General features: G+C 38.7%; 3 protein-coding genes across 3 annotated transcripts; 1 reads left to right on the top strand and 2 right to left on the bottom strand.

Moving 5' to 3' along the window:
• The first annotated feature begins 958 nt into the window (after positions 1 to 958).
• LOC121786343 (UDP-glycosyltransferase 90A1-like) lies at positions 959 to 2,623 on the top strand. The gene is made up of 2 exons (XM_042184957.1): positions 959 to 1,880; positions 2,032 to 2,623. The coding sequence occupies exons 1-2, from the start codon at positions 981 to 983 to the stop codon at positions 2,530 to 2,532; spliced, it is 1,401 nt and encodes a 466-aa protein (XP_042040891.1). The 5' UTR covers positions 959 to 980; the 3' UTR covers positions 2,533 to 2,623.
• A 3,193-nt stretch (positions 2,624 to 5,816) lies between these two features.
• LOC121787403 (benzaldehyde dehydrogenase, mitochondrial-like) lies at positions 5,817 to 9,056 on the bottom strand. The gene is made up of 11 exons (XM_042186112.1): positions 8,828 to 9,056; positions 8,207 to 8,341; positions 7,982 to 8,124; positions 7,754 to 7,907; positions 7,445 to 7,674; positions 7,176 to 7,265; positions 6,911 to 7,084; positions 6,704 to 6,841; positions 6,478 to 6,615; positions 6,324 to 6,385; positions 5,817 to 6,243 (listed from the first exon to the last, which is right to left on the bottom strand). The coding sequence occupies exons 1-11, from the start codon at positions 8,895 to 8,897 to the stop codon at positions 5,970 to 5,972; spliced, it is 1,608 nt and encodes a 535-aa protein (XP_042042046.1). The 5' UTR covers positions 8,898 to 9,056; the 3' UTR covers positions 5,817 to 5,969.
• Positions 9,057 to 10,710: 1,654 nt separating this feature from the next.
• LOC121787996 lies at positions 10,711 to 14,823 on the bottom strand. Its single transcript, XM_042186849.1, has 4 exons — positions 14,378 to 14,823; positions 11,593 to 11,673; positions 11,252 to 11,391; positions 10,711 to 11,159 (listed from the first exon to the last, which is right to left on the bottom strand). Exons 1-4 carry the CDS (start codon positions 14,690 to 14,692, stop codon positions 10,904 to 10,906), a joined length of 792 nt encoding a protein of 263 aa, XP_042042783.1. The 5' UTR covers positions 14,693 to 14,823; the 3' UTR covers positions 10,711 to 10,903.
• Positions 14,824 to 17,614: the final 2,791 nt, after the last annotated feature.

The following is a 17,614-nucleotide window of genomic DNA, read 5'->3' as shown; positions in this document are numbered from 1 at the left end:
ATAAATAATCAAAGTACAAGGAATTAAAGAAGGGTTTTGCCATTATACTACTACAAAATATGAATGCAATCAATAACGAAAAAGTTAAATATCCCGCCACAAATTCTCGTATCAAAAAGCATCACAAATCATGAGCTGTAGAAAGGTGAAATCTCCAACATATATTATCACCATAAAAATAAGCCGAACCCGAATGTCTACTGTATCAATTTTATAACTATAAATATGATTTTAAAATTAGAGAAGATCTTCCTAGAATGAGCCGTCGGGACTAAACTCCAATTAATTTAGCCGATTTCATTAAATGCTATATATAACCTCCATTTGTAGTGCATCAATTTCCAACCTATAAAATTTAAAAAAAAAGTTTTATCAACTGAATTTGATTTCATAGTCTACCTGCATTCATCTTCGTCTACAATTAATAATTTAAATTTTCCAATTTAAATAATCCATAAATATTAGTCTATTTTCTTGATAAATTTATCTTTGAAATAATGTGAATCACATATTTCACTAATAATACTTAAATTATGGAATACTATTTTTAAAAAGTACCAGTAAAATATGACCAAATTCTAATATGTTCTTCACTTTTCAAAATCTGAAAAATACAAAAGATGAAATTTTTGCAATTATCTCATCCTTCAATTCCAACAGATTACGTGTTGATGTAGCAACAAGTTTAAAAGATGCGAACAAACCATCGTTTCGAACTTAACTGGACATTTTCTTCTTGCTCAACGCCATTTTATTCACGTGTTTTAGACCGGTTGCCATATCAGCACGTAATTTACTGCAAAAGAGAAACGATCATTGCGATATTTGTCCTTTCCACAATCCCAATTTGCCATTTTGTAAATATCTAATGAGATTAATGGTAGTAATTAAATGAAGGGAGTATAAACTATAAAGTGACACCCCCCCACTCTACAAAACCTAACACCTTAAACAAATTTGTCTCAACACAAAAAAAAAACATGGGTTCTAACTCACCCCCAACTCTACACTTTGCCATCTTCCCCTTCCTCTCCCAAGGCCACATCATCCCCCTCCTCCACCTCTCCCGCCTCCTCCACCTCCGCTCCGCCGCCGTCACCATCTTCACCACCGCCTCCAACTCTCCTCCCATCCGCGCCGCCCTCTCCGACACCAAAATCTCCGTCGTCGACCTCCCCTTCCCGCAAAACACCCCCGGCGTCCCTCCTGGCGTCGAAAACACCCAAAACCTCCTCTACGAGTCCTCCTTCGTCCCCTTCGCCAACTCCACCAAACTCATGCAGAAAAGCTTCGAATCCGCCCTCGAAAACCTCCACCCTCCGCTCTCCTGCATCATCTCCGACTCATTCCTAGGGTTCACTCTCCAATCCGCCAACAAATTCAGCGTCCCGAGATTCGGCTTCTTCGGAATGGGGGCCTTTTCCTCCACCATGTATGAAACCCTAGGCCGAGAAAAGCCTCATTCCGCCTCCGCCGATTTAGATGAAGCCTTTCCGATGCCGGGGTTTCCCGGCATCATGCTGACCAGGAATGACTTCGATCCGCCGTTCAACGCGGCGGCGCCGGAGGGGCCTTATGTTGATTTCATGAAAGAGCAGATGGCGGCGCTGGCGAAGAGCGACGGCTTGATCGTCAACACTTTTTATGAGATGGAGCGGTCTTATGTTGATTGCTGGGATCAGAAAATCGGGCCGAAAATGTACTGCATCGGGCCGCTTTGCTCGGCCGCGCCACCGCCGCGCACGGCGGCGGCGCACTTCCGGTTTTTGGATGAGAAATTGGCGGAAGGGAAACCGGTTTTGTATGTGGCGTTTGGGACTCAGGCGGAGGTGTCGCCGGAGCAGTTGAGGGAGATCGCGATTGGGCTCGAGCGATCGGAGGTGAGTTTTTGTAAAACATTAGGACGAGAAAAGCAGTCTCTGTTGCACTATTTATTAGTACTAAAACTAACTGCAATTGTTGGAGTTGTGTGATATTTTTACTGCCGCACTATTTATTACCACTAAAATTAACCGTAAGTATACAATACAGGTGAGTTTTCTGTGGGTTTTGAAGGCGGAGACGGTTGAATTTCTAACGGATTTTGAAATTAGGGTTAGAGAAAGGGGGATTGTGGTGAGGGGATGGGTTGATCAGGTTGAGGCGCTGAAGCATGAAGGGGTGAGGGGGTTTCTGAGCCACTGCGGGTGGAATTCGGTGCTGGAGGGGATCGCCGGCGGCGTGCCGATTCTGGCGATGCCGTTTATGGCGGAGCAGCACCTGAATGCGAGGCTGGTGGCGGAGGAGCTCGGAGTGGGGATTCGGGCGATGCCTAGGGGAGGGTCGGTGAGGGGGTTGGTGGCGGCGGAGGAGGTGGAGAGGGCGGTGAGGGAGCTGATGGGAGGGGAGAGGGGGGCGGAGGCGCGGCGGAGGATGCTGGAGTTGGGTGAGGCGGCACGTGGCGCGGTCGTGGAAGGGGGGTCGTCGGTGCGGGCGTTGGATTTGCTGATTGATGAGATGAGACTTCGCACGGACATATTGCCGCGTGTGTAATGTGCTGGTATTATTACAATATTTAAAGTATTACTACACTACAGTTAAAATTACAGTTACAATATTTATAATTACTTTTTTTATTTTATAATTTTTTATAAAAAATATAATTTGTCTTCATCCTATTTTGTAGACCATCATTCAATATAACAAAGAAAACGAAAAATATCTCTAAAGCCAAAAGCTAGTGTTCGATTATTTCGTGATGCGATTATTAAATTTCTGTTAATTTCCAATTAAAAAAAGAGTCAATGAAAAGAAATATTCCATATATATTAGAAGTAACTGAAAGATAGAACTTTGACTCCATATATAAATCCAAATTCTAAACGTAATTTAAAGATAGAACTTGGAAATATGCCCATGTAAATCCCTTGGGGTAACAATAATAAATAAAAATTGCTAATTGCTAATTGCTGGAAGTTGACTTTGCTGTATATCATAAAGTCTCCACTAATAAATTTAAATTGTAAAAGTTAAAGAATCGGCATTAATTAGGATGTTTGGCTGCATACGGTGAATTTCAAAATCAAACTTAGTGTAAAATTGTTTTATTATATTATCAAATTGAAGTCGTTCACATGCAATGTATTAATCCTAGCCCCAGAAACAGAAATATAAGTTCGACTCTAGAAACATAGTTAATATTTAACTGATTATTATTGGGGTCTATATTCCATCAATAACTACTAGAAAAAATAGAGACTATTGGGGTGGACAAACATTGTTTGTGAATGCTCACAGTTTGCCTAATCTAAAAATCTGTTAACAAGGTTGATCGCTGTTAAGTATGTAAAATCTTATAGAACTCTCATTTGTTTTTTTAGATCATAAGAGATTATTAATCTCAACTGAGTCGGTACTGATTACTTCATTAAATCATGCAACTTTCAACAGATAACAAATTTATTTATAACTAATTTTTAAATCATGCAATTTTGAAAGACAACTTCCATTGCAGTCTTTTCGTACCCCATAAAATTATTTATTCTCTGACGATATTCTAACATATTCAGCAAGACGAATCCATCCAAAATTATTTGGGATGTCGACATAAGTTTGGTTTTCCTCAGCTGCTGTAGCTGGGCTCCACGCAGGTTTTTATCGGATACTACACCCTAAGTATCCAAAGAATATGCACTATAAGTTCGATACGAATAAGAGAGAGGTAGAAAGAATAAGTAATTAAAGTATTGTTAGTGGAAAATGGATTTCACCTTAATAGAGAGAAGAGTTTTCAAAATTAGGAATTGAATATTCTTATGGGATGAACTAAAAAGGAAAGAGTACATATTCTTGTGGGACGAATGGAGTATAATTTACAGTAGTAGTAAATAATTTGATCAATATATCATTAATTGAATAGAGTATTAAATGTAATTGGGCTTTTTTAAACACAAAATTTCAGGGTTCCTTATATGATATTCATATCGAAAATCATTCTATTTGGTTATATATAGAGTAAAGGCCAAAATTGGTCCTGAACATATAGTCATTTTACGATTTTGGTCCTAAACATTATCTTTTGGATTTTTTGGTCCTGCACATATGGACATTTGATCATTTTGGTCCTCCGTCAACATTTCCGTTAAAAACTAACGGTCAACATTATCTTTTGGATTTTTTGATCCTGCACATATGGACATTTGATCATTTTGGTCCTGCACATATGGAATTTTGATCATTTTGGTCCTCCGTCAACATTTTCGTTAAAAACTAACGGTCAACGGCCGATTTTTGACTAAAACAATGGGTTGAGTCGGGTCGTGTTTGGGTCGGGTTTGGGTTACACGTTAAGAAAAAAAATAATATTTTCTTAAAATCTAAGCATAATATTTTCGTTAAAATCTAAGCATAATATTCTTAAAAAATTAATTAATATTTTTTAATTAATAAAATTAAAGTATAGATTTTATTAAAAATAATTTTTAATTATTTAATTTTATTATATAGATTTAATATTAGTATACTTTAATTTTATTATTTTGATTAAAAAATGATTATTTTAATTTGGTAATTTTTTATTTTATCGTGTAATATCATGTTTAAATCGTATAATAACATCATGTTTTAGTCGTTATAATAATTTTAATCAACAAAAATAACTAAAAATTAAAGTTTTATAATTTTTTAATTAATAAAAAACAATTATTTTTTTTCTTAACGTGTAACCCAAACACGACCCGACCCAACCCATTGTTTTAGTCAAAAATCGGCCGTTGACCGTTAGTTTTTAACGAAAATATTGACGGAGGACCAAAATGATCAAAATTCCATATGTGCAGGACCAAAATGATCAAATATCCATATGTGCAGGACCAAAAAATCCAAAAGATAATGTTGACCGTTAGTTTTTAACGAAAATATTGACGGAGGACCAAAATGATCAAATTTCCATATGTGCAGGACCAAAATGATCAAATGTCCATATGTGTAGGACCAAAAAATCCAAAAGATAATGTTTAGGACCAAAATCGTAAAATGGTTATATGTTTAGGACCAATTTTGGCCTTTACTCTTATATATATTGTGATTGGCCGAAACATATATTTCAAAAATAGTTTCTCTCTCTTTTGTATTTCTATCTCTAGTACTGTATTCATTTACTAAATATCGAAGATAGGAGCACTGTTGTTGTTATAGTTTAAAATATTGTGGTCTAAGTATAAAGTCAAAAATAACATCTCCATTATTAATAGCATTGATTAGTGTGTCTATTTGTTTGCTTCCCAAGCATATGCTGACTCTAAAATTGTTGTCTATCACTTTAAGTCATTCATATCCAATAACTGAACCATAGAAACAGAAATTCGACTCTAATTTAATTAAATTATTATCGAATAATCAACATCCTTAATTTTCTAATTAATTAAGGATCTGCCCATGAATATATCTGCACAAAGAATATGAAACTTCTCTAAGATTAATCTCTGATGAAATTACATAAAAGGATCCGAGAATTGATAATATGTGGTTTTGAAGCTAAGTGAGTTGGATTTAGGTATTTGTGAACCACAAATTAAGTGCAATTTGGGAGGTTACGTTGACTTTGGTGATAAATTTTTATTTTGTAATCAACGAGCTTTTGATCAGGGTTTTTACTTCATTTGTGTGCCACATTACATAATTATCATGATATATTTTATTCGATCCGTCAATAAATATCTCATTTTGAAATATTTATCATTATACTTCTCCATCTCCTAAAAATAGAAATTTCAACTGATTCCAAAATTTAGAAAATTAGCTATACTGCATAAGTTGATGAGTTTGCAATGCAAAAGTTTGTAAAAAATACCCAAATTTCTATCAAAGTTTGTAATTTTAGGGACACATAACCCAAATATCATAATAAAAAGACAATTACATGATCAAAATAGCACATGACCTTATTAAAAATGTTTTATCCATCCAAGTCTGAAGCTAACAGTTTTATCTTACAACCAAGCAGGATTCTTCAAAGGGGAAACCACAGCTTTCACCTGCAGGTAGTTGTTGAGGCTGTAGGCCCCTTTCTCCCGCCCGATGCCGCTCATCTTGTACCCTCCGAACGGGATCCCCGCGTCGAACACGTCGAAGCAGTTGACCCACACCGTGCCGGCCCTCAACCCCCTCGACATCGTGTTGGCCGTGTCAATGTTAGATGTGAACACGCCCGCTGCTAGCCCATACCGCGTAGCGTTTGCTCGTCTGATCACCTCGTCGATGTCCCTACACGCCCCAACATCGATCACTCGTGCCACACTTGCACAAACGTGTAACCAAATTAACAAGAGTAGTGCAAGACTTACTTGAACTTCAAGATGGATTGGACCGGCCCGAAAATCTCGTCCTGTGCTATCAACATATTGTCCTGTTTCACACTCGTCAATGAGGATCGTAAACAGATTCACATCGACTTGGACCTACTCTGATACCAAATATAGAGTGTGAAGACGACCATACCTTAACGTTGGAGAACACCGTTGGTTGAATGAAGTAGCCTTTTGATCCAAACCGTTCCCCTCCACATTCCAGAGTGGCATTGCTATCAATGCCGGATTTTATGTAGCCAAGAACCTTCTGGAACTGCTCCGAGTCGATCTGATAAGATGTCGAAAGCAAATCATAACCTTCGACTAAGCAAATCATACGACGAACAAGGTGACAATGTACTAGTACAGAAAGTTACCTGTGGACCTTGCTCGATCTCTTTCTTGAAGGGGTCACCAACTGTGCGTTTAAGAGCGCGCGCCTTAGCCTTTGCAATGAACTCGTCGTGGATCTTCTCGTGGACAAATGTGCGCGAACCAGCGCAGCAGCATTGGCCCTGTTTGATGGTAGATTTGAGTGATCAAAGTTGAGTATTTGATCATCAAAGTGAGATAGTTGATTTAACCTGGTTAAAGAATAGAGCAAAGTGTGCTAGCTCCACGGCTCTATCGATATCAGCGTCCTCGCATATGATGAACGGAGATTTGCCTCCGAGTTCAAGTGTCACCGGCTTCAGATTGCTCTTTGCAGCTAGCTCAAGGATGATTTTACCCGTCTCGGTTGATCCGGTGAAGGCAATCTGCAGAAGAGCAGCAGAGGTTTCATAAAAATGAAGTTGAGAGTTTGAAACTTAGATGTCACAAAATTAAATGTTTTTAGTCACAAAATACCTTGTCTACATCCATGTGACTGGCGAGAGCTGCACCGGCAGTTGGGCCGTATCCGGACACAATGTTGAGAACGCCCTCAGGAAGGCCGGCCTAATGAAAAGTCGAAGCGAAATCAACCTTAGGCGATGAGTATAACAAAAATATGTACTTATCTTATCCCAATCTAGGTAAGTTGTTACCAACAAGTTCAATTTAATCACATTGTCGAATTCAACCATGTTACGAATAAAGATACGTTGCACGAACAACAAAGACAAAAAGAAAGCTACCTCGTGGAACAATTTGGCGACGTACAAAGCAGTCAAGGGCGTCTGCTCAGCACTCTTGAGGACAATGGTGTTTCCGCAAGCAAGGGCAGGGCCAACTTTCCAAGCAAACATGAGAAGCGGGAAGTTCCACGGAATGATCTGTCCTGCAACACCGATTGGCTCGTGCAGAGTCTGAACGTGGTGGGGCCCATCAGCAGGCACTGTCATTCCGTGGATTTTATCCGCCCAACCTGCACACACGAAACACAACCAGACTCTTACGAGTTTTGCCTCATTGAACGACAACATATTGGCCACTCATTACGTTACCAGCATAGTAATGGAATAGTCGAACAAACATAGGAAGTTCAGCTGTCAAAGCTTGCTGGTATGGCTTGCCATTGTCCCATGTCTCGAGCTGAGCTAGCTCTTTTATGTTTTTCTCGACTAAATCAGCGAAACGCAGCATTATACGCGACCTTTCCTAAACCATCAAACACCATCAGATATGTAACAATCCTAACAAATGCAGGGAAATGCAAATGCACATATTCTTACATAAGCACTCATTTTAGGCCATGGTCCTTCGTCAAAGGCCTTACGAGCAGCAGAGACTGCACGGTTGATATCTTCCTTGTCGCCCTCAGCAACGTGGGCAATGACTTCTCCGGTCCGGGGATCCAAGGTGGGGAATGTTTTTCCTGAACAGAGAGAATTGCTGCTGATTAAGTCCATATAAATTGAAATATGCAGAAAGACTAATTCTTGCATAAATTCTATTACCAGATGCTGAATCCACAAATTGGCCATTGATGAGAAGCTTTGTGTAATTGATTTGAACAGGAGGGGTTATTGGCTCCTCAAGAACTGCAGCAGTACTAAATTTTTGCATTCCCCTTCCAATTCCATATCTCCTACCTATAAAAAGTACATCAATTATTAAAAAAAAACATCTTTGCATTTATATCAGGTAATAGAATCATTTTGGTCTAAATCAATTCATTTGGATGCTCAGAAATTGGATTCTTTGCAAGAATATTTTTAAAAAGGGTCATTTACTACACAATAGAAAATACACAAACTCATCATCAAAACATAAAACCAAGAAAAAAATCACATCTTTTTAACTAGGATTATCAAGATTATCCACACCCATAACTCTCAAAGTCCTAAAACACTTGCTTGAATCACACTAGCAAAAACAGGAAACTGAATCTACCAACAACTTTAATTATAAAACCAACAAAAAAGATCACAACTTTAATTTGGATTATCAAGATTACCCACACCCTTTAACTCCAAAAGTCCTAAAACAGTTCTTTGAATCACTAGCAAAAACACAAACAGGAGAAAATCACCAAATGAAAAACACACAGTTGAGGTGAAGATGGATTGAAAAATCACCAAATGAAGATGCAGATGAGGTCAGAGAGAGAGAGCGGGAGAGCATGGTGGAGATTCTTCGAGCTGCCATGGAGAATCTTTTTCCTTTTTGCGAGCCTTCAAAGTTTTGAAGATGTGATGAAAATGGTGAAATGTATAGTCACCCTTCTCTTCACTCCAGCAAAAGCCCCCTTAAAAGCCCTGTTTGGAAAGGTACTATACTTCAGAATTATAATCTGATAACCGTTTACATTATGACGTCTAAATCCATACTAATATAAGAGCAATACAGAAATGAGCCAAACACGGCCTTATTCAATCTCCAAATTCAACAAAGGTGACTTGTCTTTATCCTGCATTTCACTATTTATCTCTATAGCTTTCCACGCCTCACCCAATTATTTTATTAACCATTATCATTTAGCTTTTAATGATGATTTATCGTAGCGTTTAATAATTAATGACATAGCGACTAGAGAAATTGGTGCAACAAACGAGACATGCTTCACCAAATTAAAAGGGAAATAATACCAAATCAATTACATTTTTTTTTCTAATTTTGAGCAAAATGTTATCATCCGTCAACATTTTTTTTGAAATTGACAGAACACCACATGGGGAATTTGCACTTGAAAAAACTCAAAGTGATATGCTAAATAAAGTACTTAGTAAACTAATTATTCTTCACATGTGGAATATAGTCAGTGAGATAGTGTAAAACGGGTTGCGTGATTATGTTTGAAGACAAACGCCTCTGAATTTTCTTGTGATCGATTTTTTTAATAATACTTAATTATTTTATTCAAAAAAAGAAGGAGATATAGAGATAATGTAATATAATAACTGATGGACCTTGTACCTTTTGAAAAGATATTTTGAAAAACTAATCGTTTGACTTTGAGAGACTTCCGATCTGAATAAATAAATATTATTTTTTATTTACACATGTCACTTAATTACCATCCTTAATATTACGTCTTATTTACTTATACTTTGACTGATGAACTCGCCATACTTATTAATTTATTATTGCGATAATAAAAATGATCGCAAAACATCATAGTATCATTTAACTTAAAACTATAATAAAAATAGAATTTTCATACTACCTCAACTTATTGAAAAACTATTCAAAACCAGCTAATAGAATTAGAATTGATTTTCTAAATTTAGAAAGAATACAATTTACAAAACTGGCATAAATATTTTGAATAATAAAAAATGATATTTTGCTATATTTGTCATTATTTCTTTTATGCGGGTATTTTTATATCTTGTTATTTTTATCATATGAATAATAAGAGAAAGAATGGGGTGGAGAGTTGTTACCTCGGCTTTCGAACTATTGTAATTACAAAATCAACCTCTTTCCACTTTCTAGATGTTAACGAAGTGGCTTCACATTTTATGGCCAACTCTTCAAATTGTAGAAATTTCAAAACAAAAATCATTTTTTGAAAGTTGGAAATAATAAAATAGCTTAACTGATTTAAAGAAAAAATTATTTGTATACTTCCCTATGTATGTTTATTTATAAATAATAAAATAATTTGATTACCAATACAAAGCCCAATTTATATACGAGGCCTTTAATTTTTTGCATCAAATATCCACAACTTTCGATTTTTGTCCCTAAATTTTAGTAGCATTTTTGCTAAAACAATATTGTTATTTTTGCTAAAACAGTATTGATGAAGCAGTATTAATTTTTTTCATCAAATATCCACAACTTTTTGTGATCAAATTTTGTACTATAAAAGAACATTTTATCATAATTGCTTAAAAGTTATGGACATTTAACGAAAAAAAATGAAAATTGGGAAATGTTTTTAAATTCACTAAAAGTCGAAAAACAAAAAACACTAACTAACAAAATATGACTATAGGAGTAAGAACAAGTGACATATTCCAAATGATGGACCACACTAATTCTCTATTATAGAATATAACTCAAACTTGTCAAACACAAAACTCGACTATAGGAGTAGTAGTTAATGAAATATTGATTAAGCAGCTAACACTCTTCAAATATTCGTTTAATGTACATTTGAAATATAAAGATGAACTGTGATTGTGAGCCCATTCTTTCCCTCACTTTCAATGGGGGAGTTGATCCGCGGTTTCAACGATCTCCTTCGCGTTCATAGACAATACGCACAGCCAGTGCGGAAAGAAGAAGAAGATGCCCAGGAACACGAGGACTCCCAAGTCAGCCTCCTCCCCAACAGCTGCACGACGAGGCCTAACCAAATAAATCTGGCTCGCGCACCACAGGCAGTATGCAACTGCGACTGCCAAGGTCAAATTCAGCGACTTGTGGTATTGCCTTCTCACCGACTTCAGGGGCTTCACTCTGCAAAAGGGGCAGAGCAACGATAGAATGAAACTTCACGATAGCCATTTGGTAGATCTCGACAAAATTACTGACAGAGGAATCCATGAAACCTGTAGATGTATATAAAACCTCCAATTAAGGCTGCACAGAGAAGGCCAATAACAACAACAGCATCGGGATTGACTGGTGCTCGGGTCTTCCACCAGCCTGTGCTCAGTATCCAAGTATACATGGAAGAATGTCCATTCTCCTGTAAATGAATGAAATCCCGTTCAAGAAACTCACTCCAAAGCACGCCTCAAAACAACGAGCACCACATAAGCAAACCTCAAAAACTTCACTACCATAGTAATGTTCATATATAGAAATAATTTAGTCATGAAGAAACATCAAGCAGCCTTTAATTCTAACCACAGATCGATAAAAAGACATAAATCAGCGGTAGCATTACCTCAAACAGATGATCTAAGAAAAAATGTGACAAAGATCCAGCAAAGATCAACAAGAAGCACTGTCTCGCATTTAAGGGAACCTAAACCAGAAAACTCTTGATGAGTAACAAAATCATCATTTATAACGAACAAAGTTAGAACTGAATAGAAAGATCCGAATACAAAATGCATACTGTACCATTCACCGTTGTCAACTGAGACACACTCAGAATACATAAAACAGTTTGAACTTCATAGTCCTCTGCATTTCTCTAAAGACAACCGAAATGAAGAATGATCGGAAACTATTTCCACTCGCGCATACTTCAGCACAATTAATAATTTTCGTACTGCCATTAGCTAGTATAGTTCATAAATTTCCTATCTTATAAACACAAGTATAGCCTTAAAATCAAGTAATCAACACTGACCCAACTTCAAAACAGCTTGTATACACATAATACATACTCCTGTTTATTGTAAAATTCTTCCATTTATTGGAGCAAACCAAGTTTCTTTTAAAATATTTAACTGAGCATCATATTTTTGTTTAAATGGAGGCAATAAGAGCATGAATAACGCTTGGGGCCGGGCCGCATCTCGCGAGTCCCGGCCCGTCCCCCGCGTTGAAGGAGGAGGCGGCACGGCCTGGGCCGGTCCCCGTGCCGCGATCGCGGCCTAGTGCCCGTCCCGCGGCCCGGCCTGGGACTGCGTTATTCGGGAGCCAGGCCGCATCCGCGAGTCCCGGCCCAGCGTTACACGCTTCTCGGGCCGGGCCGCAACCGATTTTTTTTTTAAATTCGAATTTTTTTTATAAATACTACTCCATTTTCATACACATTCAACTTCAAATCTCTTCTTATAATTCCAAAAAATGCCTCCTCGTCAAAGAATATTCGAAGATCAATTGACCCAGGTGTTAGGCGAGGCGCTGCCGGCAATCCAAGAAGAAATGAACAACGAAGTTGAACGCTTCCAAGCTTGGAACGAAGAACAAACCCGGGTACCACGTTCCCGGATGTATATTCACCGGGACCGTGAAGCAGCTGCGTTGCGGCTTTTCACGAATTATTTCTCAAGAGATCCGCGATGGAGTGATCAGATCTTCCGTCGCCGGTTCCGGATGCGGAGGCCTTTGTTCCTACGCATTGTCAACGCAGTTGTATCTCGTGACATGTATTTCGGCCAAACTACAGATGCTGTGGGCCGTCAAAGTATATCGACGTTGCAGAAATGCACGTCTGTCATTCGTCAACTCGCTTACGGAACTACATCAGATATGTTCGATGAGTATCTTCATGTAAGCGAGCCTACTGGACGGGAGTGTCTCGCGAGATTCTGTCGGGCAGTCATCGAAGAATTCAAGGATACGTACTTGAGAAAGCCAATGACCGACGACGTTAGGAAGTTGGTCGACATGCACGAGCGGGTCCACGGCTTCCCGGGGATGCTTGGAAGCATCGACTGTATGCACTGGCAGTGGAAGGATTGTTCAACGGCTTGGAGAGGACAATACACTAGCGGGCACAAGGGCACACATCCGACGATTGTCTTGGAGGCCGTTGCCGACCAACGATTGTGGATCTGGCATGCCTACTTTGGTGTCGCGGGGTCCAACAACGACCTCAATGTGTTGAACGAGTCTCCATTGTTCAACGACTTGTGTGTCGGGCGAGCACCGAACATAGAGTTCACGGCCAACCAACGTCGGTATAGTATGAGGTACTATCTGGCAGACGGGATCTACCCTCGATGGCCCGTGTTCGTGAAGACTATCACAGCTCCGACAACCGATCGGAGGGCAATGTTTGCCCGAAGGCAAGAGGCGGCTCGGAAAGATGTCGAGCGTGCATTCGGAGTCCTCCAAGCGCGGTGGGCTATCGTGAAGGGAACGGCCCGTGGTTGGCAGCGGTCACACATCGCCGACATCATGTATGCATGTATCATAATGCATAACATGATCGTTGAGGACGAGCAAGATAACGTCACATCGTGGAGCGGCGATCCGCTCGCCAGCACCGGGAGTGACTACGTTGTCACCGAGCCGCCCGCGCAGGGCCTTCCTCCCGACATCCTCAATGTCATGGCCCGTTCAACTGCGATGCGCCAAGAGGAACAACACACTCGCCTCCAAGCCGATCTAATCGAAGAAATTTGGACTCGCACCAACGTTTTCCAGCATTGACGTTATGTTTTTATATATTTTATTTTCAGTTTTAAAATTTATATGTTGTAATTTTGCAGTATTCGGCGAAATTAAATTTTCTGTGTTATAAATTTCCGGCGTTTTTTATTTATGTTTAAAATATGTTGGAGTTGTGAATAGTGTCATTTATTAGTTGCTGCCCGAGTTGCGGCCTGCAGGGTTAGAGGCTTCTCAGGCCGGGCCGCAACTGTAGAGGAATGATGACGTGGAGGGGACTTGGGGCCGGAACTTGGGACGGGGTTATTTATGCTCTAATAGCCTATGATGCATCGAATTCAAAATCTCAGCTAAATTTTCTGGGGAAAAATGCACTGGACAAAATTTTAATCAAACTCAAAATTTCAATTCCTTTTAGGGTTACCTACCAAAAAGATCGCAATTTTTGGATCAATAATTAATAAATTTCCAATGCCGTTCACATTCTTCTGGTTCATTCAATTTCAGTTGGTGATGGCTTAAAATCTCCAAATTCGCCAGCAAAATTCATACATATTCCAACCGAAAGTTAATCCAAGTCTATGTAAAGAAATTACTAATGAGGAAAAACATTCAAAAAACTAAAATTCACCATTATAATTGAAAGTTGCGTTGATACTGACCCCAGAGAAAGAATCAAGAACGCCCTTTTGCAGGAGAAATCGGGAAACCCAGCTGTAGAGAAGTGAAAGAGGGAAGCCCAGAATCAAAGCGTAGTAAAACGGGTCGTGGATCCACTGCTCGACGGAGGAGCCTAGGAACCAGCCCGAACCCATAATTGAGCTCAGCCACTCACAGAACGACCCTATGTCCGGCCCGAAGAAGGCGTTGATGGCGTAGGTGACGCAGTGATGCGGCCCGAATCGCCCGTTCGAAACATGCATCAGCCCTTGGCCCGACCCGATTGCGTAGATCATGTGCGGGCCCGGGCCCGGCATGCTGTGATGTGAAGCTTTTTTTTTTGCACGATTTGGGATTCGCTGAATTTTGGTATTTGGAAAATGTATAGAAATGTGTTCACGAATTGATTTGTGGGAGAATGTATTTAATTTTTTTATTTAAATGAAGTGTTTTTTTCCCTTTATGGGGGTAAGCCATTTATTAATACTAGTATAAAATATTCATTTAAGATTAGTAGATAACTTTCGGTGGTATTTGAGGGAAGAAAACTTTATTGATATCTTAAAGGGGAAATTGCAGTTGATGCTATTAATCACTAATTGCTTCCAAGATGTAGCATTAATTATTTAGTGTATAGGACTATATATTAGCGTAAAAACTTAAGTTACTTGATAACATGAGACTAATAGGGGTGTCCATTCGGGTTTCGGTTCGGTTTTTCGCCCAAACCGAACCGAACCTGAAAAACCGAATTTAGGCTAAAACTATAATCGAACCGAAACCGAAAACTGAAAAACACAACCGAACTAAAAAACCGAATTAAACTGAAAAACCGAAATTGTTTGGAATTTCAACCAAAAACTGAAAAACCAAAATTTTATGGAAAAACTAAAAAACCGAAAAAAAATATATATATAAGCCTAACATGATTAACATCTATCAACCAACAAAATGTAAATATTTAAGCCACAACATCAATCTCAACCAAAATAAAATTTCATACTAACTAATAAGTGTTCACTCTTAATCTTCCAAAGTTTCAAATACCATGCTCTATCTTGCCAAGTTTCTTTCTAGATGGAATCTTAAACGACGACATATCTTAGAAACAAAGTGTTGAAAGAAACAAAGGGTTGAAAACACTTCCTTCAACAAACTCAATAGGCAACTCATCGACAATTATCATAAAAGCTCAAGCCTTCTCAATCTTTTCTTGATCAAATTTCCAAGTATCAATAGAAGAACTTTGGACAAATCTTTTGTCCATAGTTTTTCTCTTTTTTTAATCTCATTTGTCATCCACCCGGGAAGTAACTTCAATTACAATGCTATCTCCAATTGTTTCACTTTCATTATTCACCATCTATAAGAAAAAGATTTAGAAAATTATAGCATTAAATTGTAAATTTGAGAAAATTATAGCATTAAATTGTAAATTGGAGAAAATTATAACATCAATGGTTTCTCCCAATCCACTAAATAATTTTGTAAATCTCAATGGAGCTTTACAGAAACTTATGAGTTATGCCCACTTTGAAAATTGACTTGGCAGTGGAGTGTTTTGCCTCTGCATTATCGACTTCTTTCTTCTTTTGTGCTTAAAAAATAATGGAATTCCAAATTAATGAAGGAGAATAAATTCATTCTAATTGAGGGAGTGACGCATAATGGTTGTGCGTCGTTCTTAATGAAACGCACAACCCTTATGCGTCGTTCTTTAATGACGCACAAGGATTATGCGTCACTTAACGACGCATAAGGGTTATGCGTCATTAAAGAACGACGCATAATGGTTATGCGTCGTTAAGGCGGCTTTTAACGCCCTACAGGCAGACGCAGCTCACATAACGCACTTTCACACACTTTCATTTCCTCTCTCGGCGATTTCCGGCGTTTTCAGGCGATTTCCGGCAATTTCTCCATAAGATCCGGTAATTTGTTAATCAATTTAGCTACATTCATCATTATTCATGTTTATTGTGCTTTCATTTGTTAGTTTTACCCAATTTATACAAATTAGGGCTTGTAGGAAAAATGACCCTAATTGTCGTTGTTTTAAATGTTTTTTATGCAGAAATCATGCAAGTATTTGTGAGTTTGTATTGGGGTGGTAGAGTAGTTCAACTACCACATATGGGTATTGGTTATGAACCACCTCGTGCGAGGAGCTCCATCATATTAAATTCAGGTGTTTCCTATTCTGGGTTGGTAGCAATGATCTGTGATGCGATGGGAATAGATATGAACCAACACACAATTGAATTATTATGGAGACAATGTATAGTCTATGCTTCCGGTATGAGTTATACATGTTCTGTGATTTGCAATGATGAAAGTGTAATGTTTATGTTCAACAATGCTCAAAATTCAAGTGGGTGTATTGAATTATTTGTTGAGTATTCACCGGTGAGGAGTGCAGAAATCTCACCAGTTGTTGATTATGGTATTGGAGCATCTGCGAGGTTTGAACAAATGAGTTTTGATTGTGGTGTTGGATCATCTGCGAGGGTGGATCAAATGAGCTTTGATCGTAGTATGAATGAGCAGAGAGATGTTGTAGATGTTGCTGATGTTGGTGTTGGATTGAATGATGAGGTAGATGTTGCAGATGATCTTGATGAGCCAAGGCCACTATCTGAGACAGAGCCAGACCCCGATGTCAGTGATGGTGATGGTGCTGATGATGTCGGTGCTAGTTCTGATGATGAGATAGTACCATGTAAACCTGTTATGCAAGGTGAACAACCACTTCCGGAATACAATCCTAGTGGGTTTAGATTCTTTCGTGAATTACCAAGTCGTCCTTCTGGAGTATCGGATGATGTGAGTGGTAATTAACACAGCCTTTTGTATTGGAATGAGAATGAGCCGCATCGGATTGTGTTGGGAACAAAATTTGATTCCAAGCTACACGTGAAGACTGCTATAACTATGTGGAGTTTGTGGAATGAAAAACAGTTTAAGGTTGTCGAGAGCAAATTAAGAAGGTGGCATGCTGTATGCAAATTTCCAGCAGGAACGACAGTAACAGGGGCAGACATCATCAGCACCACCGACGCTGAAAAGGCGAGGGAATGTAAGTGGGAGGTTTCAGTTACACAAAGGTCGCATGACGATATGTGGGAAGTTAGGAAGTGGAAGGATCGACATACTTGTGTAGGCCATCGGGCTAATAGAGATCATGCTAACTTTTCATCCCCAATGATAGCTCCGTTGATTCGACATCATGTGCGACAATG

Source organism: Salvia splendens, chromosome 22 (assembly GCF_004379255.2).
Source record: "Salvia splendens isolate huo1 chromosome 22, SspV2, whole genome shotgun sequence".
NCBI lineage: Eukaryota > Viridiplantae > Streptophyta > Magnoliopsida > Lamiales > Lamiaceae > Salvia > Salvia splendens.
The sequence above is the reverse complement of the archived record's forward strand: the minus strand, read 5'-3'. Positions and strand labels throughout refer to the sequence as shown.

Excerpts from the sequence above, each read along its gene's own strand:
- LOC121786343 (XM_042184957.1), top strand. The coding sequence starts at position 981 with ATGGGTTCTAACTCACCCCCAACTCTACACTTTGCCATCTTCCCCTTC. Across the intron at positions 1,881-2,031 it reads TTGGGCTCGAGCGATCGGAG|GTGAGTTTTCTGTGGGTTTT; the intron begins GTGAGTTTTTGT and ends TATACAATACAG.
- LOC121787403 (XM_042186112.1), bottom strand. The coding sequence starts at position 8,897 with ATGGCAGCTCGAAGAATCTCCACCATGCTCTCCCGCTCTCTCTCTCTG. Across the intron at positions 8,125-8,206 it reads ATTTGTGGATTCAGCATCTG|GAAAAACATTCCCCACCTTG; the intron begins GTAATAGAATTT and ends CTCTCTGTTCAG. Across the intron at positions 6,386-6,477 it reads CGGTGTTCTCCAACGTTAAG|GACAATATGTTGATAGCACA; the intron begins GTATGGTCGTCT and ends AGTGTGAAACAG.
- LOC121787996 (XM_042186849.1), bottom strand. The coding sequence starts at position 14,692 with ATGCCGGGCCCGGGCCCGCACATGATCTACGCAATCGGGTCGGGCCAA. Across the intron at positions 11,392-11,592 it reads TCTTAGATCATCTGTTTGAG|GAGAATGGACATTCTTCCAT; the intron begins GTAATGCTACCG and ends ATTCATTTACAG. Across the intron at positions 11,160-11,251 it reads GGTTTTATATACATCTACAG|AGTGAAGCCCCTGAAGTCGG; the intron begins GTTTCATGGATT and ends CCCCTTTTGCAG.